Genomic DNA, 27,703 nt, shown 5'->3' with positions numbered 1-27,703 from the left:
CGCAGTGTGCCAGGCTTTTATGAGAGACAATTGTCATCTACAACAGCATTGGTTTGGTTGTTTTTTCATTTGAGATTTGTACTGTACGCCACATTGGTACTTGTGCTGACTTCGCTGTTTAAAGAAGGTAGAGATTGCACACATTAAAAACCCTGACCACGACGTGATTTGAACATGGAACCTTCTGATCTGGAGTCAGACACGCTACCGTTGCGCCACGAGGTCTTGGACATATTGTATCTTTGGAGGGGATGCCTAGTTCAGATTTCGTTGACTGTATCATTTGAAATGGAGGCCTGGTTCTCTGGGGAAATGTACCATCTGACAATGCCCCCTCGTCAGCACGTGCCTCTGGTTAGGTGTATGAAGGTTAGGTGTATGAAAAAAAGTAAGTTCAGAGCCCGAATAGCTCAGTCGGTAGAGCATCAGACTTTTAATCTGAGGGTCCAGGGTTCAAGTCCCTGTTCGGGTGCTGCTTTAATGTTCACCTTCCTTCAGTAGGCAGTCTCTCAATACTTGCATTGTGTCAGATTTAAAAATGGCTTTACTGCGACAGCATACCATGCGATTATCTGAGGACAGCGCCCCGCTTACAAAAGCATACAAACATTTTCCAACCAATTAGAGGACTCACGAAAGTCAGAAATAGCCATCAAATTAATCACTTACCTTTGAAGATTTTCATCTGGTTGCAGTCACAAGAGTCCCAGCTACACAATAAATGTTTGTTTTGTTCGATAAAGTCCCTCTTTATATCCCAAAAACTCTGTTTTGTTGGCGCGTTGTGTTCAGTAATCCACTGGCTCAAAGGCGGTCAAAACACGCAGACGAATACGTCCGAATAGTACCAGTAAAGTTTGTTGAAACATGTCAAATGATTTTTATAATTAATCCTCAGGTTGTCAATTGTCTAAATACTCGATAATATTTCAACCGGACAATAGCGTATTCAATAGAAAGGAAAAACAACGAAGGGCGCGCACTTGGTCATGCGCTCAAACCAGCACTGCATGCTTCCTCAGTCCACTGACAGAAGGTCTCATTCTTCTTCATTTTTCAGAAAACAAGCCTTAAACAATGTCTAAAGACGGTTGACATCTAGTGGAAGCCATGGGAACTGCAATCTGGGTCCTAACCCATTAGAAACTCAATAGGCATTCAATTGAAAACTTCCCACATCAAAAGAAATCCCACTTCCCGGATGGATTTTCCTCAGATTTTCACCTGCCATATCAGTTCTGTTATACTCACAGACATCATTTGAACGGTTTTGGAAACTTTAGAGTGTGTTCTATCCAAATCTACCAATTCTATGCATATCCTAGCGTCTGGGCCTGAGTAACAGGCATTTAACTTTGGGCACGCTTTTCATCCAGACGTCGAAATACTTCCCCCAAGCCATAAGAAGTTAAAATCTGTGTTCAAAGACTGATTTAAGTCTGTCAATCAATCACACAGCATCATCTGATCTGGGAATTTGCAGTGTGCCAGGCTTTTATGAGAGACAATTGTCATCTACAACAGCATTGGTTTGGTTGTTTTTTCATTTGAGATTTGTACTGTACGCCACATTGGTACTTGTGCTGACTCATTGACTTCGCTGTTTAAAGAAGGTAGAGATTGCACACATTAAAAACCCTGACCACGACGTGATTTGAACATGCAACCTTCTGATCTGGAGTCAGACACGCTACCGTTGCGCCACGAGGTCTTGGACATATTGTATCTTTGGAGGGGATGCCTAGTTCAGATTTCGTTGACTGTATCATTTGAAATGGAGGCCTGGTTCTCTGGGGAAATGTACCATCTGACAATGCCCCCTCGTCAGCACGTGCCTCTGGTTAGGTGTATGAAGGTTAGGTGTATGAAAAAAAGTAAGTTCAGAGCCCGAATAGCTCAGTCGGTAGAGCATCAGACTTTTAATCTGAGGGTCCAGGGTTCAAGTCCCTGTTCGGGCGCTGCTTTAATGTTCACCTTCCTTCAGTAGGCAGTCTCTCAATACTTGCATTGTGTCAGATTTAAAAATGGTTTTACTGCGACAGCATACCATGCGATTATCTGAGGACAGCTCCCCGCTTACAAAAGCATACAAACATTTTCCAACCAATTAGATGAGTCACGAAAGTCAGAAATAGCCATCAAATTAATCACTTACCTTTGAAGATTTTCATCTGGTTGCAGTCACAAGAGTCCCAGCTACACAATAAATGTTTGTTTTGTTCGATAAAGTCCCTCTTTATATCCCAAAAACTCTGTTTTGTTGGCGCGTTGTGTTCAGTAATCCACTGGCTCAAAGGCGGTCAAAACACGCAGACGAATACGTCCGAATAGTACCAGTAAAGTTTGTTGAAACATGTCAAATGATTTTTATAATTAATCCTCAGGTTGTCAATTGTCTAAATACTCGATAATATTTCAACCGGACAATAGCGTATTCAATAGAAAGGAAAAACAACGAAGGGCGCGCACTTGGTCATGCGCTCAAACCAGCACTGCATGCTTCCTCAGTCCACTGACAGAAGGTCTCATTCTTCTTCATTTTTCAGAAAACAAGCCTTAAACAATGTCTAAAGACTGTTGACATCTAGTGGAAGCCATGGGAACTGCAATCTGGGTCCTAACCCATTAGAAACTCAATAGGCATTCAATTGAAAACTTCCCACATCAAAAGAAATCCCACTTCCCGGATGGATTTTCCTCAGATTTTCACCTGCCATATCAGTTCTGTTATACTCACAGACATCATTTGAACGGTTTTGGAAACTTTAGAGTGTGTTCTATCCAAATCTACAAATTCTATGCATATCCTAGCGTCTGGGCCTGAGTAACAGGCATTTAACTTTGGGCACGCTTTTCATCCAGACGTCGAAATACTTCCCCCAAGCCATAAGAAGTTAAAATCTGTGTTCGAAGACTGATTTAACTCTGTCAATCAATCACACAGCATCATCTGATCTGGGAATTTGCAGTGTGCCAGGCTTTTATGAGAGACAATTGTGATCTACAACAGCATTGGTTTGGTTGTTTTTTCATTTGAGATTTGTACTGTACGCCACATTGGTACTTGTGCTGACTCATTGACTTCGCTGTTTAAAGAAGGTAGAGATTGCACACATTAAAAACCCTGACCACGACGTGATTTGAACACGCAACCTTCTGATCTGGAGTCAGACGCGCTACCGTTGCGCCACGAGGTCTTGGACATATTGCATCTTTGGAGGGGATGCCTAGTTCAGATTTCGTTGACTGTATCATTTGGAATGGAGGCCTGGTTCTCTGGGTAAATGTACCATCTGACAATGCCCCCTCGTCAGCACATGCCTCTGCCCGGCAGGTTAGGTGTATGAAAAAAAGTAAATTCAGAGCCCGAATAGCTCAGTCGGTAGAGCATCAGACTTTTAATCTGAGGGTCCAGGGTTCAAGTCCCTGTTTGGGTGCTGCTTTAATGTTCACCTTCCTTCAGTAGGCAGTCTCTCAATACTTGCATTGTGTCAGATTTAAAAATGGCTTTACTGCGACAGCATACCATGCGATTATCTGAGGACAGCGCCCCGCTTACAAAAGCATACAAACATTTTCCAACCAATTAGAGGACTCACGAAAGTCAGAAATAGCCATCAAATTAATCACTTACCTTTGAAGATTTTCATCTGGTTGCAGTCACAAGAGTCCCAGCTACACAATAAATGTTTGTTTTGTTCGATAAAGTCCCTCTTTATATCCCAAAAACTCTGTTTTGTTGGCGCGTTGTGTTCAGTAATCCACTGGCTCAAAGGCGGTCAAAACACGCAGACGAATACGTCCGAATAGTACCAGTAAAGTTTGTTGAAACATGTCAAATGATTTTTATAATTAATCCTCAGGTTGTCAATTGTCTAAATACTCGATAATATTTCAACCGGACAATAGCGTATTCAATAGAAAGGAAAAACAACGAAGGGCGCGCACTTGGTCATGCGCTCAAACCAGCACTGCATGCTTCCTCAGTCCACTGACAGAAGGTCTCATTCTTCTTCATTTTTCAGAAAACAAGCCTTAAACAATGTCTAAAGACGGTTGACATCTAGTGGAAGCCATGGGAACTGCAATCTGGGTCCTAACCCATTAGAAACTCAATAGGCATTCAATTGAAAACTTCCCACATCAAAAGAAATCCCACTTCCCGGATGGATTTTCCTCAGATTTTCACCTGCCATATCAGTTCTGTTATACTCACAGACATCATTTGAACGGTTTTGGAAACTTTAGAGTGTGTTCTATCCAAATCTACCAATTATATGCATATCCTAGCGTCTGGGCCTGAGTAACAGGCATTTAACTTTGGGCACGCTTTTCATCCAGACGTCGAAATACTTCCCCCAAGTGAATAAGAAGTTAAAATCTGTGTTCAAAGACTGATTTAAGTCTGTCAATCAATCACACAGCATCATCTGATCTGGGAATTTGCAGTGTGCCAGGCTTTTATGAGAGACAATTGTCATCTACAACAGCATTGGTTTGGTTGTTTTTTCATTTGAGATTTGTACTGTACGCCACATTGGTACTTGTGCTGACTTCGCTGTTTAAAGAAGGTAGAGATTGCACACATTAAAAACCCTGACCACGACGTGATTTGAACATGCAACCTTCTGATCTGGAGTCAGACACGCTACCGTTGCGCCACGAGGTCTTGGACATATTGTATCTTTGGAGGGGATGCCTAGTTCAGATTTCGTTGACTGTATCATTTGAAATGGAGGCCTGGTTCTCTGGGGAAATGTACCATCTGACAATGCCCCCTCGTCAGCACGTGCCTCTGGTTAGGTGTATGAAGGTTAGGTGTATGAAAAAAAGTAAGCTCAGAGCCCTAATAGCTCAGTCGGTAGAGCATCAGACTTTTAATCTGAGGGTCCAGGGTTCAAGTCCCTGTTTGGGCGCTGCTTTAATGTTCACCTTCCTTCAGTAGGCAGTCTCTCAATACTTGCATTGTGTCAGATTTAAAAATGGCTTTACTGCGACAGCATACCATGCGATTATCTGAGGACAGCGCCCCGCTTACAAAAGCATACAAACATTTTCCAACCAATTAGAGGACTCACGAAAGTCAGAAATAGCCATCAAATTAATCACTTACCTTTGAAGATTTTCATCTGGTTGCAGTCACAAGAGTCCCAGCTACACAATAAATGTTTGTTTTGTTCGATAAAGTCCCTCTTTATATCCCAAAAACTCTGTTTTGTTGGCGCGTTGTGTTCAGTAATCCACTGGCTCAAAGGTGGTCAAAACACGCAGACGAATACGTCCAAATAGTACCAGTAAAGTTTGTTGAAACATGTCAAACGATTTTTATAATTAATCCTCAGGTTGTCAATTGTCTAAATACTCGATAATATTTCAACCGGACAATAGCGTATTCAATAGAAAGGAAAAACAACGAAGGGCGCGCACTTGGTCATGGCCGCAAACCAGCACTTCATGCTTCCTCAGTCCACTGACAGAAGGTCTCATTCTTCTTCATTTTTCAGAAAACAAGCCTTAAACAATGTCTAAAGACGGTTGACATCTAGTGGAAGCCATGGGAACTGCAATCTGGGTCCTAACCCATTAGAAACTCAATAGGCATTCAATTGAAAACTTCCCACATCAAAAGAAATCCCACTTCCCGGATGGATTTTCCTCAGATTTTCACCTGCCATATCAGTTCTGTTATACTCACAGACATCATTTGAACGGTTTTGGAAACTTTAGAGTGTGTTCTATCCAAATCTACCAATTCTATGCATATCCTAGCGTCTGGGCCTGAGTAACAGGCATTTAACTTTGGGCACGCTTTTCATCCAGACGTCGAAATACTTCCCCCAAGCCATAAGAAGTTAAAATCTGTGTTCGAAGACTGATTTAAGTCTGTCAATCAATCACACAGCATCATCTGATCTGGGAATTTGCAGTGTGCCAGGCTTTTATGAGAGACAATTGTCATCTACAACAGCATTGGTTTGGTTGTTTTTTCATTTGAGATTTGTACTGTACGCCACATTGGTACTTGTGCTGACTCATTGACTTCGCTGTTTAAAGAAGGTAGAGATTGCACACATTAAAAACCCTGACCACGACGTGATTTGAACACGCAACCTTCTGATCTGGAGTCAGACACGCTACCGTTGCGCCACGAGGTCTTGGACATATTGCATCTTTGGAGGGGATGCCTAGTTCAGATTTCGTTGACTGTATCATTTGGAATGGAGGCCTGGTTCTCTGGGTAAATGTACCATCTGACAATGCCCCCTCGTCAGCACATGCCTCTGCCCGGCAGGTTAGGTGTATGAAAAAAAGTAAATTCAGAGCCCGAATAGCTCAGTCGGTAGAGCATCAGACTTTTAATCTGAGGGTCCAGGGTTCAAGTCCCTGTTTGGGCGCTGCTTTAATGTTCACCTTCCTTCAGTAGGCAGTCTCTCAATACTTGCATTGTGTCAGATTTAAAAATGGCTTTACTGCGACAGCATACCATGCGATTATCTGAGGACAGCGCCCCGCTTACAAAAGCATACAAACATTTTCCAACCAATTAGAGGACTCACGAAAGTCAGAAATAGCCATCAAATTAATCACTTACCTTTGAAGATTTTCATCTGGTTGCAGTCACAAGAGTCCCAGCTACACAATAAATGTTTGTTTTGTTCGATAAAGTCCCTCTTTATATCCCAAAAACTCTGTTTTGTTGGCGCGTTGTGTTCAGTAATCCACTGGCTCAAAGGTGGTCAAAACACGCAGACGAATACGTCCAAATAGTACCAGTAAAGTTTGTTGAAACATGTCAAACGATTTTTATAATTAATCCTCAGGTTGTCAATTGTCTAAATACTCGATAATATTTCAACCGGACAATAGCGTATTCAATAGAAAGGAAAAACAACGAAGGGCGCGCACTTGGTCATGGCCGCAAACCAGCACTTCATGCTTCCTCAGTCCACTGACAGAAGGTCTCATTCTTCTTCATTTTTCAGAAAACAAGCCTTAAACAATGTCTAAAGACGGTTGACATCTAGTGGAAGCCATGGGAACTGCAATCTGGGTCCTAACCCATTAGAAACTCAATAGGCATTCAATTGAAAACTTCCCACATCAAAAGAAATCCCACTTCCCGGATGGATTTTCCTCAGATTTTCACCTGCCATATCAGTTCTGTTATACTCACAGACATCATTTGAACGGTTTTGGAAACTTTAGAGTGTGTTCTATCCAAATCTACCAATTATATGCATATCCTAGCGTCTGGGCCTGAGTAACAGGCATTTAACTTTGGGCACGCTTTTCATCCAGACGTCGAAATACTTCCCCCAAGCCATAAGAAGTTAAAATCTGTGTTCGAAGACTGATTTAACTCTGTCAATCAATCACACAGCATCATCTGATCTGGGAATTTGCAGTGTGCCAGGCTTTTATGAGAGACAATTGTGATCTACAACAGCATTGGTTTGGTTGTTTTTTCATTTGAGATTTGTACTGTACGCCACATTGGTACTTGTGCTGACTCATTGACTTCGCTGTTTAAAGAAGGTAGAGATTGCACACATTAAAAACCCTGACCACGACGTGATTTGAACACGCAGCCTTCTGATCTGGAGTCAGACGCGCTACCGTTGCGCCACGAGGTCTTGGACATATTGCATCTTTGGAGGGGATGCCTAGTTCAGATTTCGTTGACTGTATCATTTGGAATGGAGGCCTGGTTCTCTGGGTAAATGTACCATCTGACAATGCCCCCTCGTCAGCACATGCCTCTGCCCGGCAGGTTAGGTGTATGAAAAAAAGTAAATTCAGAGCCCGAATAGCTCAGTCGGTAGAGCATCAGACTTTTAATCTGAGGGTCCAGGGTTCAAGTCCCTGTTTGGGCGCTGCTTTAATGTTCACTTTCCTTCAGTAGGCAGTCTCTCAATACTTGCATTGTGTCAGATTTAAAAATGGCTTTACTGCGACAGCATACCATGCGATTATCTGAGGACAGCGCCCCGCTTACAAAAGCATACAAACATTTTCCAACCAATTAGAGGACTCACGAAAGTCAGAAATAGCCATCAAATTAATCACTTACCTTTGAAGATTTTCATCTGGTTGCAGTCACAAGAGTCCCAGCTACACAATAAATGTTTGTTTTGTTCGATAAAGTCCCTCTTTATATCCCAAAAACTCTGTTTTGTTGGCGCGTTGTGTTCAGTAATCCACTGGCTCAAAGGCGGTCAAAACACGCAGACGAATACGTCCGAATAGTACCAGTAAAGTTTGTTGAAACATGTCAAATGATTTTTATAATTAATCCTCAGGTTGTCAATTGTCTAAATACTCGATAATATTTCAACCGGACAATAGCGTATTCAATAGAAAGGAAAAACAACGAAGGGCGCGCACTTGGTCATGCGCTCAAACCAGCACTGCATGCTTCCTCAGTCCACTGACAGAAGGTCTCATTCTTCTTCATTTTTCAGAAAACAAGCCTTAAACAATGTCTAAAGACGGTTGACATCTAGTGGAAGCCATGGGAACTGCAATCTGGGTCCTAACCCATTAGAAACTCAATAGGCATTCAATTGAAAACTTCCCACATCAAAAGAAATCCCACTTCCCGGATGGATTTTCCTCAGATTTTCACCTGCCATATCAGTTCTGTTATACTCACAGACATCATTTGAACGGTTTTGGAAACTTTAGAGTGTGTTCTATCCAAATCTACCAATTCTATGCATATCCTAGCGTCTGGGCCTGAGTAACAGGCATTTAACTTTGGGCACGCTTTTCATCCAGACGTCGAAATACTTCCCCCAAGCCATAAGAAGTTAAAATCTGTGTTCGAAGACTGATTTAACTCTGTCAATCAATCACACAGCATCATCTGATCTGGGAATTTGCAGTGTGCCAGGCTTTTATGAGAGACAATTGTGATCTACAACAGCATTGGTTTGGTTGTTTTTTCATTTGAGATTTGTACTGTACGCCACATTGGTACTTGTGCTGACTCATTGACTTCGCTGTTTAAAGAAGGTAGAGATTGCACACATTAAAAACCCTGACCACGACGTGATTTGAACACGCAACCTTCTGATCTGTAGTCAGACGCGCTACCGTTGCGCCACGAGGTCTTGGACATATTGCATCTTTGGAGGGGATGCCTAGTTCAGATTTCGTTGACTGTATCATTTGGAATGGAGGCCTGGTTCTCTGGGTAAATGTACCATCTGACAATGCCCCCTCGTCAGCACATGCCTCTGCCCGGCAGGTTAGGTGTATGAAAAAAAGTAAATTCAGAGCCGGAATAGCTCAGTCGGTAGAGCATCAGACTTTTAATCTGAGGGTCCAGGGTTCAAGTCCCTGTTTGGGCGCTGCTTTAATGTTCACCTTCCTTCAGTAGGCAGTCTCTCAATACTTGCATTGTGTCAGATTTAAAAATGGCTTTACTGCGACAGCATACCATGCGATTATCTGAGGACAGCGCCCCGCTTACAAAAGCATACAAACATTTTCCAACCAATTAGAGGACTCACGAAAGTCAGAAATAGCCATCAAATTAATCACTTACCTTTGAAAATGTTCATCTGGTTGCAGTCACAAGAGTCCCAGCTACACAATAAATGTTTGTTTTGTTCGATAAAGTCCCTCTTTATATCCCAAAAACTCTGTTTTGTTGGCGCGTTGTGTTCAGTAATCCACTGGCTCAAAGGCGGTCAAAACACGCAGACGAATACGTCCGAATAGTACCAGTAAAGTTTGTTGAAACATGTCAAACGATTTTTATAATTAATCCTCAGGTTGTCAATTGTCTAAATACTCGATAATATTTCAACCGGACAATAGCGTATTCAATAGAAAGGAAAAACAACGAAGGGCGCGCACTTGGTCATGCGCTCAAACCAGCACTGCATGCTTCCTCAGTCCACTGACAGAAGGTTTCATTCTTCTTCATTTTTCAGAAAACAAGCCTTAAACAATGTCTAAAGACTGTTGACATCTAGTGGAAGCCATAGGAACTGCAATCTGGGTCCTAACCCATTAGAAACTCAATAGGCATTCAATTGAAAACTTCCCACATCAAAAGAAATCCCACTTCCCGGATGGATTTTCCTCAGATTTTCACCTGCCATATCAGTTCTGTTATACTCACAGACATCATTTGAACGGTTTTGGAAACTTTAGAGTGTGTTCTATCCAAATCTACCAATTCTATGCATATCCTAGCGTCTGGGCCTGAGTAACAGGCAGTTAACTTTGGGCAAGCTTTTCATCCAGACGTCGAAATACTTCCCCCAAGCCATAAGAAGTTAAAATCTGTGTTCGAAGACTGATTTAAGTCTGTCAATCAATCACACAGCATCATCTGACCTGGGTTTTGCAGTGTGCCAGGCTTTTATGAGAGACAATTGTCATCTAAAGCAGGATTGGTTTGGTTGTTTTTTCGATTGAGATTTGTACTGTAAGCCACATTGGTACTTGTGCTGACTCATTGACTACGGTGTTTAAAGAAGGTAGAGATTGCACACATAAAAACCCTGACCACGACGTGATTTGAACACGCAACCTCCTGATCTGGAGTCAGACGCGCTACCATTGCGCCACAAGGTCTTGGAGGTATTGCGTCTTTGGAGGGGATGCCTAGTTCAGATTTCGTTGACTGTATCATTTGGAATGGAGGCCTGGTTCTCTGGGGAAATGTACCATCTGACAATGCCCCCTCGTCAGCACGTGCCTCTGCCCGGCAGGTTAGGTGTATGAAAAAAAGTAAACGCAGAGGCCGAATAGCTCAGTCGGTAGAGCATCACACTTTTAATCTGAGGGTCCAGGGTTCAAGTCCCTGTTCAGGTGCTGCTTTAATGTTCACATTCCTTCAGTAGGCAGTCTCTGAATACTTGCATTGTGTCAGATTAAAAAATGGCTTTACTGCGAAAGCATATTATCTGAGGACAGCGCCAAGCTTACAAAAGCATACAAACATTTTCCAACCAATTAGAGGAGTCACGAAAGTCAGAAAAAGCCATCAAATTAATCACTTACCTTTGAAGAGTCCCAGCTACACAATAAATGTTTGTTTTGTTCGATAAAGTCTTTTGTTCGATAAAGTCCCTCTTTATATCCCAAAAACTCAGTTTTGTTGGCGCGTTGTGTTCAGTAATCCACTGGCTCAAAGGCGGTCAAAACACGCAGACGAATACGTCCGAATAGTACCAGTAAAGTTTGTTGAAACATGTCAAACGATTTTTATAATTAATCCTCAGGTTGTCAATTGTCTAAATACTTGATAATATTTCAACCGGACAATAGCGTATTCAATAGAAAGGAAAAACAACGAAGGGCGCGCACTTGGTCATGTGCGCAAACCAGCACTGCATGCTTCCTCAGTCCACTGACAGAAGGTCTCATTCTTCTTCATTTTTCAGAAAACAAGCCTTAAACAATGTCTAAAGACTGTTGACATCTAGTGGAAGCCATAGGAACTGCAATCTGGGTCCTAACCCATTAGAAACTCAATAGGCATTCAATTGAAAACTTCCCACATCAAAAGAAATCCCATTTCCCGGATGGATTTTCCTCAGATTTTCACCTGCCATATCAGTTCTGTTATACTCACAGACATCATTTGAACGGTTTTGGTAACTTTAGAGTGTGTTCTATTCAAATCGACCAATTAGATGCATATCCTAGCTTCTGGGCCTGAGTAACAGTCAGTTTACTTTGGGAACGCTTCTCATCCAGACGTCAAAATACTGCCACCAAGACATAAGAAGTTAACAGTAGAAGTAACAGTAAAATTAACAGTAACAGCAACAGTAACAGCAACATTAACAGCAACAGAAACAGCAACAGTAACAGTAACAGCAACATCAACACTAACATTAACAGTAACACTAACAGCAACATAAACATTAACAGCAACAGTAACAGCAACAGTAACAGCAACAGTAACAGCAACATTAACAGCAACATTAACAGCAACATTAACAGCAACATATACAATAACATGAACATTAACACTAACAGCAACAGCAAAAGCAACATTAACAGCAACATTAACAGCAATATTAACAGCAACATTAACAGCAACATTAACAGTAACAGCGACAGCAACAGTAACATTAACAGCAACATTAACAGCAACATTAACAGTAACATTAACAGTAACATTAACAGCAACATCAACAGTAACAGCAACATCAACATTAACAGCAACAGTAATAGTAACAGTAACAGCCAAACTATTCATAAGTCTGCCTGAAGGTCATTACTTTCTGCTGTGAGCAAACAGTAGCCATTTTGAAGAAAAAGAGCTCTTTGGTTTGGCCCCTTCAGTAGACATTGATGATTTAAACCAGGCCTGGAGTGGCTGTCTAACAGAGTAAGGGGAATGGGAGGAGAACATGGGATGGGGAAAGAGAGGATGAACAAGGACAAGGTGGTTATTGGAACCTTAGTGAAATTAAATGAGTAGGTATCGACAGCATCTATATTTTCCTCATGTTTACTGAACTCTGCGCATGGTAGAAACAAGTATGGGTGCCCATAAGGGACAAACTACACAACAGCGGAGGAGTGAGATATATGGAGAAGGTACTTAAGAAACAGGAGTAGGATTGAGAGTTAAAGGAGTGGTAACAGGAATATGTTTGAGAGTTAAAGGACTAGAAACAGGAGTAGGGTAGAGAGTTAAAGGAGTAGAAACAGGAGTAGGGTTGAAAGTTAAAGGGCTAGAACAGGAGAAGGGTTGAGAGTTAAAGGGTAGGGGGTAAAAGAAAAAAGAGGATTATGGGAGAGTGGGAATATTCAGTGTCACTTTATGTTAGAGTTGACATTAATTGTAGCCAAACTGAAACATTACCCTTTGGGGTGAAATTAATTATCTTAATGTTGAAACGGTCCGCCATGATTTCACTCTGTATAGAATAAATAATATCCATTTAAAAACAAAGCTTGCCTCAGATAGGTCATAGTGACATAGTCAATGGATATACAGTATGGGGACACTTGTACTCTTGTACAAAATGTTTCTGTCTCTATATCCATTCCTTCTTCCAAACCGGATTCAGGCTGTGACGGTGGGGGGTACTATAACAGTACATCACAGACAATGTACATCTGTCCTATTCATTATTATAGTGGTAGGTCATAGTGTGTAGTTGTGGAAATGCAAGAGGAACGTACACTGTGCACACCGTAGCAAAAAACGTTTCGCAAGGGAAAACGAAGAGACGAGGCAAAGGTTCAGGCAGTCCCTCCCCGTTTCAACCTGAGTTGGTTCCTAGTGAATAATACCCAGTGCATCCCTCTTGCGTTTCCATAGCTACACACTATGACATTTTGTAATTGTACATGATAAACGTTCTCAGATATCATTAGTGTATCATAACTGTATCATTGCCGTGACATCACAGTAGATAAAGCCAGTTTCTCCTTGACCAGTTGGTGGAATCTCCTTTCCATGATCACCCTTTTTAGAAACGCATTGTACTTTATAGGTTTCATCCCAGAGATCACCAAGGACTGCAGTTCAAACACACCTGAAGCAAAGGAGAGAATTTGTAAGTCGCTCTGGATAAGAGCGTCTGCTAAATGACTAAAATGTAAATGTAAATGTAAGAGTTACACACACACACACACACGCACGCACGCACGCACACACGCTCCTCTCCCTCCATTTACAAGAGGGTCAGTGGGAGGGTCATAAATAACCCGTCAGAGCAGAGGACAAGGTCAGGGGTCATGAGGGAGGAGTCAAAAGGTGCCAGAGGTCAAACCAAGGGTGTGGTGAAAACATCGGCTAGGGGAGCCCATGTAAGGTATTCCCAAACATACCATCTTATGACATCTACATGTCAGTATGCCCAAATAGTCAATGTCTTCCTTTACACACACTGGTCTAGTCTGACTTTCAGGGTAAATATTAATACTGTGTAGGTCACAGGTCACTCCATCACACAAACACACTCCTCCAAACGTACCTCCTGGTCCAGTGGAAAGACTCAGCAATACACCTTGTCTGTGGAAAGATAGCATTGTGAGAATGTTGATATTTGCATGCAGTAGTGACATTTGGCTGTATTCACTCATCCCTTTATTTTCTATCAAGGCAAATATATATTTTTTCATTATCAATCGGTATTAGATATGTACTGGTTGACCAACTTGGATAGTTACATTGGCTGGCACATCATTCCTAAACAAAAGACTACAGAATTATGATCTGGCCTATTATCAGAGATAACATTTACTGGAGCATACGGTGAACCTGTCCTGTTCTGTGGAGTCTCAGCCTCAGATGTTTAATGACGATCTTAAAGGAGTAGAGAAATGAAAGGAAACAGCTGTGGTCTGAAGCCGTGTTCCTTTGTATGGTATTGCTGCCACCAAGTGGATAAGATAGGCTATGACATGTCCTATTTTTTACTTTTTTAAATGTATTTAACCTTTATTTAACTAGGCAAGTCAGTTAAGAACAAATTATTATTTACAATGACGGCCTACCTCGGCCAAACCCGGACAACGCTGGGGCAATTGTGCGCCGCCCTATGATTTTGAAGGTCTATTATTTCATTTTGTGTGGTACCCGACTTATTTCAGATAGAAATGTGAGTTATAGATCTGTGACTCTAAGGCTGCGTTCACACAGGCAGCCCAATTCTGATATTTTTCCCCCACTAATTGGTATTTTGACCAATCACATCAGATCTGTTTTCACATCAGATCTTCTTCAGAGCTGATCTGATCGGTCAAAAGACCAATTAGTGAAAAAAAAGAAAAAGAATTACGCTGTCTGTGTAAACATAGCCTCATTGAAAGCAAGTCTTTCAATAGTCCACAGTCTTTCTACAGTCCACATGGTGCCATGTCATATAGCATCATTAATTAATTGTACACTGAGACAGATCAATCAGCATCTGTGGAATACATGACAGCAAGTATACAGGCTGAAGACCTATATTCCTAAACAGCTGACTAACATGCAACTTAGTCAGTTTGTGACTTAAAGTTAACAATTAAAAGATAACTATTGTATTGTGTGGCCCCCCCCAAAAAAGACTCAATAATTTAAAGAGAATTGGAAAAACTAAGAAACTGTGCTTAAAACTTCTTAGGGATCAAATCCCTTTAGCGGGATCGATTTGACAATAGCCAGTGAAAGTGCAGGGCACCAAATTCAAACAACAGAAATCTCATAATTAAAATTCCTTAAACACAAGTATTATACACCATTTTAAAGATAAGATTCTCGTTAATCCAACCACAGTGTCCGATTTCAAAAAGGCTTTACAGCGAAAGCACACCAAACGATTATGTTAGGTAAGCACCTAGTCACAAAAAAAACATACAGCCATTTTCCAGCCAAAGAGAGGAGTCAGAAAAAGCAGAAATAGAGATAAAATGAATCACTAACCTTTGATGATCTTCATCAAATGGCACTCATAGGACTTCATGTTACACAATACATGTATGTTTTGTTCGATAAAGTTCATATTTATATCCAAAAATCTCAGTTTACATTGGCGCGTTATGTTCAGTAATGTTTTGCCTCAAAAACCTCCGGTGATTTTGCAGAGAGCCACATCAATTTACAGAAATACTTTGATAAAATATACAAGTGTTATGCACTGAATTAAAGATACACTTCTCCTTAATTCAACCGCTGTGTCAGATTTCAAAAAAAGCTTCACGGCGAAAGCACACCTTGCAATAATCTGAGTTCAGCACTCAGACACCAAAACAAGCCATACAGATACCCGCCATGTTGTGGAGTCAACAGAAGTCAGAAATAGCGTTATAAATATACACTTACCTTTGATGATCTTCATCGGAATGCACTCCCAGGAATCCCAGTTCCACAATAAATGTTTGTTTTGTTCGATAAAGTTCATCTTTATGTCCAAATACCTCCATTTTGTTCGCGCGTTAGGTTCACTATTCCAAATGCACAAGGTGCGTGCGCACTAAGTCCAGACGAAAAGTCCAAAAAGTTATACTACAGTTTGTAGAAACATGTCAAACTATGTATAGAATCAATCTTTAGGATGTTTTTATCATAAATCTTCAATAAAATTCCAACCGGACAATTCCTTTGTCTTTAGGAATGAAGAGGAACTCAGCTCGCTCCCAAGGCCGCGCGCGTGACTGAGCTCATGCCTTTTTTCCAGACACTTGATTCCAACAGCTCTTATTCTCTCCCCATTCACAGTAGAAGCCTGAAACAATGTTCTAAAGACTGTTGACATCTACTGGAAGCCTTAGGAAGTGCAATATGACCCAATTTACCCTGTATATTGGATAGGCAATCACTTGAAAAACTACAAGGCTTAGATTTCCCACTTCCTGGTTGGATTCTTCTCAGGTTTATGCCTGCCATATGAGTTCTGTTATACTCACACACATCATTCAAACCGTTGTAGAAACTTGAGAGTGTTTTCTATCCAAATCTACTAATAATATGCATATCCTAGCTTCTGGGCCTGAGTAGCAGGCAGTTTACTCTGGGCATGCTTTTCATCCGGACGTGAAAATACTGCCCCCTAGCCCAAAGAGGTTTAATAAATCAGACTAGCTGTGGTGAAATAAAACATATTTGCATACTGTTCGTGTCTAAAGTGCTGCATTTATTCTTCATTAATATTAATTTATTTGTTTGTTTTTAATTCTCTAGAGCTATAGGATTTAAAATAAGTGTAAATAAAGTTGCTGTCAATATGCAATTCAGCAAGCTCAGTACAGTCCAAATAGGGTAACACTCACCAGAGAGAAGGTTCGGGTCCATTTGAACATCCACATGCAAACAGAAAAGGAGACAAAAATACAGTAAAAGCAATGAGAGCCAGTCTGAACCAGACAATATTAGCCCAATGCGACTTTCACCAGTTTCCTTCCCCTTAAAAGTTTACCAATCAGTTGTATATCGTTGGTTCCTTCAGACCTGAGTGGACTAGACCAGGCATTGGAAATCAAGGCCAGATAAAGGGATGGTCTGATTTCGCCTTATCATTAGGCATATACAGACAGAGAAGGATACAGAAAGACAGCATCGGTCCTGATTAGTAGGTTATCCAGAACAGGGTCAATCAAAAAATAGGCTATCCGGCCTGTGTTCTTACTGGTACCGAAGGGCCAGTGTATGTGGGCTTTTGTCTCAGCCTAGTGCTATGAAATTCAATTAACTTGCAATACTTTGATTAGTTATAATGGGTTGTACTGTGCACACCCCATGGACGAATGAAAAACACTAGGGTAGAGACTAGGGGTTGGTTTATAATTCTGTCATGTTGCATTGGGCCCTTAGAGAGTTGTTTAACTTTGGACTATCCAACATATTGGGCAGGGGCAGGAAAAGTGCAAAGACCTACCCCTTGTATCAATACTTTTTTATCATCAAATGTTATTGGCCATCTGCATTCTCAGAGGTGGGCTTTGTTGTTATTTCAACCACTGCAATTCGTCTGACTGCATTGCAAATCATTGATTAGCTGAAGGTTTTGCGAACCTTTTTCGACAAGGGAGTATCCCGGAAATAGCTAAGTGTGTGGAGGCGGGGCTGATTTCATTGCTACGCCTGTTTCCTTTCACTTGCACTGCACAGAAGAGATTGTGCATTTTAGGCGAGCAAATAATGGACCAAAGGCCAACATAGCTATCAATTGTGCAAATCTAGTTGCTGGCTTCCCAGCTGGCTAACTAATTACCGAGACATCACCAAGATCAATTAACTGAAGACGATAATAATATTTTGTTGTCAATAGTTCACCCCTCGCGCACACACACACATCAACACGGCATTGATGGTAATGCATACAAGGAAACAACCGAGACTCAGCGATGGGTAAACGATAATACATTTTGTCACTTCTCTTTGACAGCTTTACCCTTCCCTTGACATAATAATGTAGCTAAGGTTTTCATTTATCTAGCTAGTTAGTTACAACTAGCTAACTACGTTGTCGCTAGGTAACTAACGTCAGTAGCTACAGTGGCTAACTAGTTAGCTAGTATATTTTTGCAGCATCAACATTTCAAATGTGTGCCTATAGCTAGCTAACTTTCTTTTGTCTATATTTCAGGTGTAACGACCGAAGGGATTCACAACCCTATCAGGTAAAGCAAGTGGATATAGCACGCTAGCTAGCGACGTAGGTAGCAAGTGTGTTAGCTAGCTAACGTGCGTTAACTCGTAAGCCAGGCAGGCCTTTGCCTGGCTTTAGTTTTGCAACTCAAAAGCCTTGGCTCAGGATTTGGCAACATTACGTTAACGTCAGTGAACACAAGTTGGGCTACAACTAGTTAGTTAAATTACCGAGCTAACTAATGTTGAACAATAACTAATAGTTAACCAACAAGCTAGCTGCCGACTGTATTTCCCTTGACGTAACATTAGCCAGCTAGCCAGCTAGTCGTTAGCCAACTAACGTTAGCTAGCTATGTTTATTTTTACGCGATAGCTAGCTAACTTAAATACAGTCCTTGATGGCCAGTTACATAGCTAATATATTAGATCGTTATGCTCCATTGGTTATCTATCTTGATAGTCTGAATACTACACAAAGGATGGATTTAGTAACCAGTGTAGTAACTCAGAATACGTAAAATGGCTCAAATTGCAGTACAATAAATTGACAAATGTGGGTTAAGGGAGCTAGTTAGCTAGCTGTGCATGAAACAACGTTACACAAGGTTGTGCATACATAGCTAGGCAGGAATGAAAAGTACAGCACAATCAATGTCAAGAGTAGGAAGTAGGCCTACAGTATCATATGTCAGTGGGTGGAAAGGTGTTCATCCATAAAGAGGAAACGTTGTATTGCTATGTTGACTGACACAAGCCTATATGTATTGCAGACCCACAAATCCCAGCCCAAGAGTCAATCTACCACCCTTCACCGTCAGGATAAAATGCGAGATGGGTTGTCAGATCCAACACCACCCTACAAAATGCTCCGACACTCTGATGAAAGTACAGTCAATAAGCACAGTGACGGACACAGCAAAACAAAAACATTTCACACACTCCGAGGCCAAGATGGTGGTAAGCCCAAAGAGAGAGAACCTAGCTAAAGAACCTTTTCTCTGTATTTTGGTAATATTACTTAAAACATTTTTTTGCTTGTGTGCACAGAGAAGCTTGCTTTTGATTAGCCAGTTCAGATATCCTAGCCTGGTCCTAGATATGTTTGTGCTGTTTAGCCAATTCCTGTGGGCCTTGTTATGCCAAACAACCCTAGGAGTTGGCTATACAGCCCCACCATATCTAGGCTAGAAATAGCCCACATCAAACTGTTGATTTACACTGTAAATTGGGCTATTGAAGCTCTTGGACTACTTCCGCATACATGACACCTGATCAAAACATGCATAGCTGCTTGTATACAACAAGACGTTGAGTCTGTAAGGCCCAATTCATGACTGAAGATATCCACACACAACTGTTGGTGAAGTCTATACACAGACATCAATGCAAGATTAACATAAGAAGTTATGTTGCTGAAGTTCCACAGGGGCTTTTTTAACTAGTTAACTCGACGTTGTCTTGTCAAATGAGAGAGTATTGTAGAATGACGAAACCGCAGTGCACCTAGGCTAGCTACATTACTATGATTCTCTTGCGCACTAAAGTATACATTTTTGACATACTGTACCTTGGTGCTTCATGAAATGGAAAGCTGCTGTAAATTCCATGGTACTGCAAACATATTTTGTTCAATGGATAGGGGGTAGCCTAACCTGTCATGTCTATGGTTGCTAACAGTGTGGTCTTCTCCATAAATGTTCTCATCATATCGTTTCTTTTAAAGGGACCAGCTGCTCCCCGCAAGAGAATTCTCACAACCACAGCTCCAACTCGCACTCAAATCAAAGCAAGGCGTCAGACACAGTAAGATACCTCGTTGTACTTGAACCAATGATTTCTGAAAGTAGACATCCACCAGGCTGGGGTTCTAAAACATGAGCCTCTGAGGCACAGGACAAGCTCAGCGACTGCTGCTTGTTTACAGTTCAGTTTTGTGTGACAAATGATCTCAATCGGATCTGTCAGGATGTTGTGTAAAGGATGATTGTTCTCTGGTGTTTGTCTCCATCCATCCTCATGATAATCTGTCCATCAATACACACTTTTTTTCAGCTCACAAGTTTTTGTTGTTGTTGCCTACATTCACAACCAGAAACAAACCCCTCCCCTCATCTGCAGAGAAACAATGGACTAGAGTTACTTTCTCATTGAGTTATCAGCCCCTGGACCTTAAGGGTTAGCTCAGCATTCACTTGTGTCAAGAAATTACCGGATAAATGGCCCTGAGCCTGGCCCAGAAGCCAAGTATCACTGCTTGCCTTGTTGGGCACATCCTCATAGCCCCAGCTGTAAATCTTTCCTCTATATAGGCAGGGTAACACAGATATGCAGAGTTTCAGCATATAGACATACACCCTGACAACCACATTTGACTGAGGCAGACTAGCCTAAATAGTGTGCAGGATCAGCTTGCTTTTATTAATAGGGCTTGAAGCCTTATAACATTGCTTTATTCTATTCAAAATATTTGTATCTAACTCCAAATAAGGTTAGTGTTATCCCCCCCCCCCCCCCCCCCCCATATAAACTGTGAAATGGTTATAAGCATGAGAGGCCCAAGGTTAGACCTAAAACTTTATTGAGCAAGTCAAATCAAATTGTATCAGTCACAGGCGCCGAATACAACAGGTGTAGACCTTACAGCGAAATGCTTACTTAAAATCCCCTGTATCTCCCACACCGGATTTCACATTTGAATCTGATTACTATCCGCTAGCCTTTATCCTGATTTTCCAAATGTAGGCCTACTTGAACCCAATGTTTGTGCACAATGCTAAACCTACACTAGTGTTAGTTAGTTGACATTTATGTTGTGCCTTCTTCTCTCAGCCTCACGAGCCTGCAGACGACTGGTCGGAGCACATCAGCTCCTCGGGCAAGAAGTACTACTACAACTGCAGGACTGAGGTCTCCCAGTGGGAGAAGCCCAAAGACTGGCTGGAGAGGTAAGGCCTCGACCAATGGAAAAACAATGTCTCACTCAAACGTCATACTCTTCTTCTCTTTAGCCTCAACTCTTTCGTTTCTACCTTAAAACGCAATACAGTCCAATATGGCCGCCGGGGGCCCAATATTCCATATTTCTGAACCTCATCGATTGAACTATAGCATGCTGAAAGGTCCCTTAACTTAGATTGGTAGAGTACACGTTCTGACATTAACACTCCCATACTGTCTTCAACCAGCAGTTACACTGTTTAATTAAACGTAATCCTGACAATGACCTTCAGTTTCTGTATTTCGTTGTGTCCAGGGAGCAAAGGCAAAAAGACCCATCTAAGAGAGAGTCCAACACGTTCCCTAAAGACCGGGACTACAGACGAGAGTCTGTAGACACAGCCACCACAAGTAAGTATGAAATCTACAGAGGAGGTCGTTTATGGGAGTTGTCTAAGATTCAGATACACTAACCACATCTGGATTTTGATGTCTGCCTCTTTAAATAAAACTATTTTGTTGTTATAGTATGACTATACCTTTGAAATCATCTACAGTCTTAGAATTTGGCCGCGTGTCGATGGTATGAAGTGACTTCATTTTCTCGTCCTCTCCTTCCTCTGCACTGATCTGAAAAGACTTGACAACTGTATGCGTTATGGCTATCACCTTTAGAATGAACAAAATGGAGACGAGGACAGCAAGTCAGGCTGAACTACAGAGAGGTGCATCCTATCTATCAAGCCAGAGTCTCTTCAGTCTTGTTCTTCCTTTCCCTCCACAGAGAGTACTTCAGGGGACAAGCCATCCTCCAACACTGCTCCTTCCCAGTCATCTTCCTCCACCAATCCGGGCCTGAACCAAGCCTCTGGCTCTAACCCCACCCCCTCCTCTTCCTCCTCCATGGTCCCTGTGTCCCCCTCTGTCCAATCCCAGGCCTCGGGCCTGCTCCAAGACCCCGCCCTCCTGCGGCAGCTCCTCCCAGCGCTGCAGGCCACCCTGCAGATGAGCAATGGCAGCATGGACATGGCCAAGATCAACGAGGGTGAGTCACCCAACACCACATTTCTCCTTCTTGAGCTTTAGCAGACCTGGGTCCAAATAGCTCTGCCTGAAAATATGACTTGGTGTTCAAAGGGCAACTCTGGAGTATGATGTGATCATTGTAACTAGATGTAGCATAGGTATTGAATAAAGCCTTTGCTATACTGAAATGTGAAATACAAATTTGGATTCTCTGATGTCTGAAGTGATCATATGACAACAAAGCCAGTGGTTTTGGCTTCAGAAGGGTCTTTTCATAGCAGGTTAGGAGAAACTAAAAGACTACAGTTGTCCGCGACTCGAACATGCATCTGTCGGTCCCTAGCTGTTCTCCATCTAGCTGAACATGCATCTGTCGGTCCCTAGCTGTTCTCCATCTAGCTGAACATGCATCTGTCGGTCCCTAGCTGTTCTCCATCTAGCTGAACATGCATCTGTCGGTCCCTAGCTGTTCTCCATCTAGCTGAACATGCATCTGTCGGTCCCCAGCTGTTCTCCATCTAGCTGAACATGCATCTGTCGGTCCCTAGCTGTTCTCCATCTAGCTGAACATGCATCTGTCGGTCCCCAGCTGTTCTCCATCTAGCTGAACATGCATCTGTCGGTCCCCAGCTGTTCTCCATCTAGCTGAACATGCATCTGTCGGTCCCCAGCTGTTCTCCATCTAGCTGAACATGCATCTGTCGGTCCCCAGCTGTTCTCCATCTAGCTGAACATGCATCTGTCGGTCCCCAGCTGTTCTCCATCTAGCTGAACATGCATCTGTCGGTCCCCAGCTGTTCTCCATCTAGGCCACAATCGTTTTGATCCTCAGTCTGATATTTCAGAAGATATTTAATGGGCTTAATTCACCATAACGAGATAAAGGGAGTAACTCAATTGAGGGAAGGGGTTGGTGGGTCCTATTCTTGTGCATGGACGATCCTGAGAAAATCGCATCTCGTCGACCACATGGGTTGTAAATATAAAATCATCTCATTAAATTACCGATTCAATGACAGTTTTGTGTAGCCTATATCCCTCAAACTCAACTCTGGACCTCAAAGCCAGTTCCACTGCTTTGTCTCATTGTTCCCCTCTAATCAGGGACTACTTTAGACCTGGGACACCAGGTGTGTGCAATTAATTATCAGGTAGAACAGAAAACAAGCAGGCTCCGAACCTTGTAGGGTTAGAGTCCAATATCATGTCTGCTCACCTCTTTTCTACAATTGCTTATTGTATAATGCTGCCTTTTGAAAATCACTGTCACTCAACAACCCGTCTCTCTTGATATTCATGTGTATGGACTGGTCTGTGAGTGTTGCATACATAACACACATATGGGTGCCTGTATCTGTGTGTTTGGTTGTGTGTTTCTCATTGTCCTGTATGTTTTTTCTCCTCTCCTCTAGTCCTCGCGGCTGCTGTTACCCAAGCTTCCTTGCAGTCTATGCTTCATAAACTCCTCACTGCTGGACCGTCTGCTTTCAACATCACTGCTCTTCTTTCCCAAGCTGCTCAACACTCCAACCAAGGTATGGCTGTGATGTATAGAACTAGGACATATAGAATTACACTTCTATTGGGAGGATTCGCCTATTGGATATTTTCAGGGTAGCTGTTATTGTTGGGAGGATCATCCTATTGGATATTTTCAGGGTAGCTGTTATTGTTGGGAGGATCCTCCTATTGGATATTTTCTGGGTAGCTGTTATTGTTGAAAGCTTTAACTGAAGATTTGACCAATGTCTTTCAAGATGATGTATGGGCATCGTTCAGTTCAGGGTAACGTCTGGTAGTTTTTGTTGTTGAATAATCTATCAAACTTTGCTATTGATGTATTTAACCAGGGTAGTCCTCTAAGCAACGATAGCCACTGCTTTTCATTAAAGTTTTGGATGCATAAGAAAAAATCAACCTTTAGAATGACTCGTGTCCTTATAGGCATATTTATAATGTAGTAATACCCTTTGTGTATGTGAGATTAAGGCTGTTCTTATTAAAAATAGTACCTTTTGTCTTATTCCCCTCCTGGACACGAACCAATAGCGGCCCTGCAGGCAAGTCAGTCGCCCATATCACTAACGTCGGACGCCTCCTCGCCCCGCTCATACGTGTCGCCCAGGAATGGCACGCCCCAGACCAACCTCCTTACCCAGAAACCCCTGCTCAGCATGCCACCCGCCGCCTCCCAACCAAAGGTCAGCACCTCCACGGAAACTCTAAACTTGTTCAATGATATTGTGTTATGATCGAGGTGTATGGTTTTGTCATTTTAACCCTGTGATCTCAGTGTTTAGTCTTTCTCCCCCCCCCACCTCACCATTCTTTTATCTCTGTCCTCTTCTCCTTCCCTCTTTCTTGCTTTTAATTTTCTTTCTTATTTTGTCCCTCTGCAGGTTACCCCAGTGAAACCAGGACCAGCTTCTCAGCAGGCTTCAGCAGAGAAACGTCCAGAGGACCCCCGAACTCTCCAACAGCGGAGGTACATAACTAACAAAGTAGAGGCTGCTTCCCTATATACATAGACTTGAAAACACTGGCCACTTTAATAATGTTTACGTATTCTGCATTACTCATCTCATGTGTATATACTGTATTCTATACTATTCTACTGAATCTTAGTCTATGCCACTCTGACATTGCTCATCCATATATTTATATATTCTTAATTACTGCACTGTCGGAGTTAGAAACAAACGCATTCACTCGCAATAGCATCTGCCAAACACGTGTATGTAACCAATAAAATGTGATTTGTTGAATGGTTCTTAGTAGACACGGAGCATTACTTGTATGCCTCCACAATATACACAGCCTTATGAAATGGAAGCACACCAATCCTGTTTGTACCCTTGTCAGAAGAATAGCATCACTGGATGAGTGTGGACCAAATGTCCTTATTCGTAATGTCACCTACCTCTGTGCCCCTGACCTAGTTGAGATGTACTTGTCTATGTCTGGAAGGGTTGTGTATATAGAAGCCCTATGATAGTAGCATCTTATCCAATCAACACAAGTGTCTAGGTGTTAGAATAAAGGTCGTTTCTCTCTGTCCCCCCCGGTCCTTATACTTCTCTGCTGTCTCTCTCGTCCAGCAGTCAGGGGAGTCCGCCACCAGGACCTAACGGCAACTCCACCGGCGGCCACTCTGTTCCCAACGCTGCCTCAGGCCTCACCAGCGCTCCCAGCTCCTTCACTCCCTCGCTGGCCTCTCACTTTGATGAGAACCTCGTCAGGCACATCCAGAACTGGCCCGCAGAGCACATCGAGAAGCAGGTAGGACCTCCACTGTGAAGTGGGGACAATGGGTTGCTCATTCAATGTTGAGTTGTTTAGAAAGGAATTGGTGCGTTCGACTCAAAAGTTTCTAGTAGAGATAGTAAGGTATTTGGGTGCACAATGGGATGATCGTCATGAGTGAATGTCGAGTTAGTCGTTTTTATGTCTGAATGTCTGTCAACTATATGACTAATGGGTTAAATACAGTCATTATCAAAATAATACCACACTGTGGATATGGCCGTGGTACACAGAAGCTGCTACTGTTGAATTACGACTTGGACTAGTCATGCTTTGATGTTAGTAGGATATATGCATGTAATTGAGTTGTGTGCATATTATTACGAAACGGCAGTTTTATATTGCATTTAGTGTTGACGGCACTACCATACAATTAAATGTTGTACCCTTAGATGGCAGTAGTTACACTTCCAAGGCCACTCAGGCCATTTCCTGTTTGGAGTTGATAAAAGAGAGGGTGTGGCTAAGCTCACTGTTTGGTTTGGGATGCCATGTGGTGGTTGGATACTGTTGTTTGGTTTGGGATGCCATGTGGTGGTTGGATACTGTTGTTTGGTTTGGGATGCCATGTGGTGGTTGGATACTGTTGTTTGGTTTGGGATGCCATGTGGTGGTTGGATACTGTTGTTTGGTTTGGGATGCCATGTGGTGGTTGGATACTGTTGTTTGGTTTGGGATGCCATGTGGTGGTTGGATACTGTTGTTTGGTTTGGGATGCCATGTGGTGGATGGATACTGTTGTTTGGTTTGGGATGCCATGTGGTGGTTGGATACTGTTGTTTGGTTTGGGATGCCATGTGGTGGTTGGATACTGTTGTTTGGTTTGCTGCTGCTAATGGAGACCTGGTGGACAGATGAGGGACCCCAATCCTTTTTCATGAACCTTTTTACTTCTAGTCAATATTTAGCCTTCGCCTCTACTATAAAGAGCTGAACTACCAAACAACGCTACAGCTGGCTGGTCAGAAAGCGGGAGAGAGCGTAAGCTGCCTGCCTCGGGGTACACAGACAAGACATGCCCACTTAAACTTCTGTACACATTTATAACCATTAGGTAGACCTAGGACTCTAGGCAGGAGGCTTCTTGGTAGTCTGACTAACCAGTACTAAAATACATTTCTGATGAGTATTTCCTTCTGAAGATGGCTTATTTAAACTTTTTTTTAAAAATGTTTTTCTCTGAAATTTGACCTCAATGCTTAAAGGTTCATGATGTGTATTTTGGTGCAAGCTCTCACCCGGTTCTGCCTTTCTCTTTCAGGCAGCACGGTTACGGGAGGATGCCCACAACATGGGCAGTCTCTACATGTCTGAGATCTGCACCGAACTCAAAAACCTCCGATCTTTAGTCAGAGTGTGTGAGATCCAGGCCACGCTGCGGGAACAGAGGTGAGAACAGGACACACACACACACTAGGAATGCGTCTTCACAATAAATTGTTTATTTTCTTAAAACTGTCAATTTTCTCCCAGAATACTGTTCCTGAGACAGCAGAGCAAAGAACTGGACAAGCTGAAGAACCAGAACTCTTACATGGTCTGAGAACCTGTGTGGGAGACAAGACGGTGAACCGCTTTAGGCTGCGGGCGAAGCCTGCAACGCGGTCATCTATGCCCAATGTGCCCCAGTCTGAACACGTCCGTACCGTCATGAACCAGAGGGCGTCTGAGGATACGGACAAGAGACTGGGCCTGTTGAAGACGTCATGGGTCACGCAATGAAGCGTACCACTGCCCACGCCCCCGAAAAAGTGTAGATTTCGTCTAGGCATCCAAGATGTAAATTGTTCTATGAAACCGCAGGCTAAAATAATACAGAAGCCTTGAGCTTTTCATGGACACCCAAACCAGTGGATTCTGGGAAACCTACAGGTCATACCTTTTTGTTACCTGATAAACTTGGCTGGCGGCCTTTGGATTCGAGAAACTGTTGGACTGTGTTTGTTGCGGTTGATAGCCAGTTTTGGTTGGGAATGCATCTTTTTCTCCTCAGACTTGTGGCTTAACTGAAGTTGAGAGTGAACTGAATGGACTCCGATTGACTTGAGATGTATGAATCACCAACTGATTGCCAACACTTCTTCAGCATAGACTTGAAGTGGTGCATCACATTGCAGATAAGATATCGAACAGCCCACAGGTTAACAGCATATTCTTAAAAGCCAACTTTGATTCCTTCCAGACTCATACAGTTGCTTCTATTCAGTGAGGAATCCTGAATTTAGCATTCCCTGTTCGCTGAGTACTTTTAAAATGTGAGCTGACAAAGATTCTTAGCTGCTTGACAAGAGTTGTCTGTGTCGGTCCACACTCCCTCCCCCTGGATGGGAATAGTCTGTAGACTTAGTTACCTGTGACCCCTCTTACGTTGGGCCAGGA

General features: G+C 42.4%; 1 protein-coding gene and 15 non-coding genes across 17 annotated transcripts; 8 read left to right on the top strand and 8 right to left on the bottom strand.

The window, feature by feature from the left end:
- Window positions 1-153: 153 nt before the first annotated feature.
- Window positions 154-225, bottom strand: trnaw-cca (transfer RNA tryptophan (anticodon CCA)). Its single transcript has one exon. It is a non-coding gene; the product is annotated as a tRNA-Trp (tRNA).
- A 174-nt stretch (window positions 226-399) lies between these two features.
- trnak-uuu (transfer RNA lysine (anticodon UUU)) lies at window positions 400-472 on the top strand. Its single transcript has one exon. It is a non-coding gene; the product is annotated as a tRNA-Lys (tRNA).
- Window positions 473-1,639: 1,167 nt separating this feature from the next.
- Window positions 1,640-1,711, bottom strand: trnaw-cca (transfer RNA tryptophan (anticodon CCA)). The gene has a single exon. It is a non-coding gene; the product is annotated as a tRNA-Trp (tRNA).
- Window positions 1,712-1,885: 174 nt separating this feature from the next.
- trnak-uuu (transfer RNA lysine (anticodon UUU)) lies at window positions 1,886-1,958 on the top strand. The gene has a single exon. It is a non-coding gene; the product is annotated as a tRNA-Lys (tRNA).
- Window positions 1,959-3,125: 1,167 nt separating this feature from the next.
- trnaw-cca (transfer RNA tryptophan (anticodon CCA)) lies at window positions 3,126-3,197 on the bottom strand. Its single transcript has one exon. It is a non-coding gene; the product is annotated as a tRNA-Trp (tRNA).
- Window positions 3,198-3,364: 167 nt separating this feature from the next.
- On the top strand, window positions 3,365-3,437 carry trnak-uuu (transfer RNA lysine (anticodon UUU)). Its single transcript has one exon. It is a non-coding gene; the product is annotated as a tRNA-Lys (tRNA).
- A 1,160-nt stretch (window positions 3,438-4,597) lies between these two features.
- On the bottom strand, window positions 4,598-4,669 carry trnaw-cca (transfer RNA tryptophan (anticodon CCA)). Its single transcript has one exon. It is a non-coding gene; the product is annotated as a tRNA-Trp (tRNA).
- Window positions 4,670-4,843: 174 nt separating this feature from the next.
- trnak-uuu (transfer RNA lysine (anticodon UUU)) lies at window positions 4,844-4,916 on the top strand. Its single transcript has one exon. It is a non-coding gene; the product is annotated as a tRNA-Lys (tRNA).
- Window positions 4,917-6,083: 1,167 nt separating this feature from the next.
- Window positions 6,084-6,155, bottom strand: trnaw-cca (transfer RNA tryptophan (anticodon CCA)). Its single transcript has one exon. It is a non-coding gene; the product is annotated as a tRNA-Trp (tRNA).
- A 167-nt stretch (window positions 6,156-6,322) lies between these two features.
- Window positions 6,323-6,395, top strand: trnak-uuu (transfer RNA lysine (anticodon UUU)). Its single transcript has one exon. It is a non-coding gene; the product is annotated as a tRNA-Lys (tRNA).
- Window positions 6,396-7,562: 1,167 nt separating this feature from the next.
- On the bottom strand, window positions 7,563-7,634 carry trnaw-cca (transfer RNA tryptophan (anticodon CCA)). Its single transcript has one exon. It is a non-coding gene; the product is annotated as a tRNA-Trp (tRNA).
- A 167-nt stretch (window positions 7,635-7,801) lies between these two features.
- On the top strand, window positions 7,802-7,874 carry trnak-uuu (transfer RNA lysine (anticodon UUU)). Its single transcript has one exon. It is a non-coding gene; the product is annotated as a tRNA-Lys (tRNA).
- A 1,167-nt stretch (window positions 7,875-9,041) lies between these two features.
- On the bottom strand, window positions 9,042-9,113 carry trnac-aca (transfer RNA cysteine (anticodon ACA)). The gene has a single exon. It is a non-coding gene; the product is annotated as a tRNA-Cys (tRNA).
- Window positions 9,114-9,280: 167 nt separating this feature from the next.
- Window positions 9,281-9,353, top strand: trnak-uuu (transfer RNA lysine (anticodon UUU)). Its single transcript has one exon. It is a non-coding gene; the product is annotated as a tRNA-Lys (tRNA).
- Window positions 9,354-10,518: 1,165 nt separating this feature from the next.
- trnaw-cca (transfer RNA tryptophan (anticodon CCA)) lies at window positions 10,519-10,590 on the bottom strand. The gene has a single exon. It is a non-coding gene; the product is annotated as a tRNA-Trp (tRNA).
- Window positions 10,591-17,552: 6,962 nt separating this feature from the next.
- LOC106588083 (WW domain-containing adapter protein with coiled-coil) lies at window positions 17,553-27,143 on the top strand. 2 transcript variants are annotated; one of them, XM_014176749.3, is made up of 13 exons: window positions 17,553-17,815; window positions 18,054-18,087; window positions 18,829-19,015; window positions 19,782-19,861; window positions 20,888-21,003; window positions 21,312-21,406; window positions 21,780-22,040; window positions 23,434-23,556; window positions 24,071-24,222; window positions 24,421-24,506; window positions 25,123-25,300; window positions 26,586-26,713; window positions 26,798-27,143. In XM_014176749.3, exons 1-13 carry the CDS (start codon window positions 17,775-17,777, stop codon window positions 26,865-26,867), a joined length of 1,551 nt encoding a protein of 516 aa, XP_014032224.1. In that variant the 5' UTR covers window positions 17,553-17,774; the 3' UTR covers window positions 26,868-27,143. The 2 variants fall into 2 exon arrangements, with proteins under 2 accessions (XP_014032224.1, XP_014032223.1); XM_014176748.3 differs by having other exon boundaries at window positions 25,120-25,300.
- The last annotated feature ends 560 nt before the right edge of the window (window positions 27,144-27,703 follow it).

The sequence above is a fragment of the Salmo salar genome, chromosome 03 (assembly GCF_965601325.2).
Source record: "Salmo salar chromosome 03, fSalSal1, whole genome shotgun sequence".
Lineage (NCBI taxonomy): Eukaryota > Metazoa > Chordata > Actinopteri > Salmoniformes > Salmonidae > Salmo > Salmo salar.
Note: the sequence above shows the minus strand (reverse complement) of the source record. Positions and strands in the feature narration are given on the sequence as shown.

What these genes read in the sequence shown, in the direction of transcription:
- LOC106588083 (XM_014176748.3), top strand. Translation starts at nt 17,775, where the DNA reads ATGGTAATGCATACAAGGAAACAACCGAGACTCAGCGATGG. An exon ending in CCCAAAGACTGGCTGGAGAG is followed by an intron (nt 21,004 to 21,311) that starts GTAAGGCCTCGA and finishes CGTTGTGTCCAG; the next exon opens with GGAGCAAAGGCAAAAAGACC. An exon ending in CAGAGCACATCGAGAAGCAG is followed by an intron (nt 25,301 to 26,585) that starts GTAGGACCTCCA and finishes TTTCTCTTTCAG; the next exon opens with GCAGCACGGTTACGGGAGGA.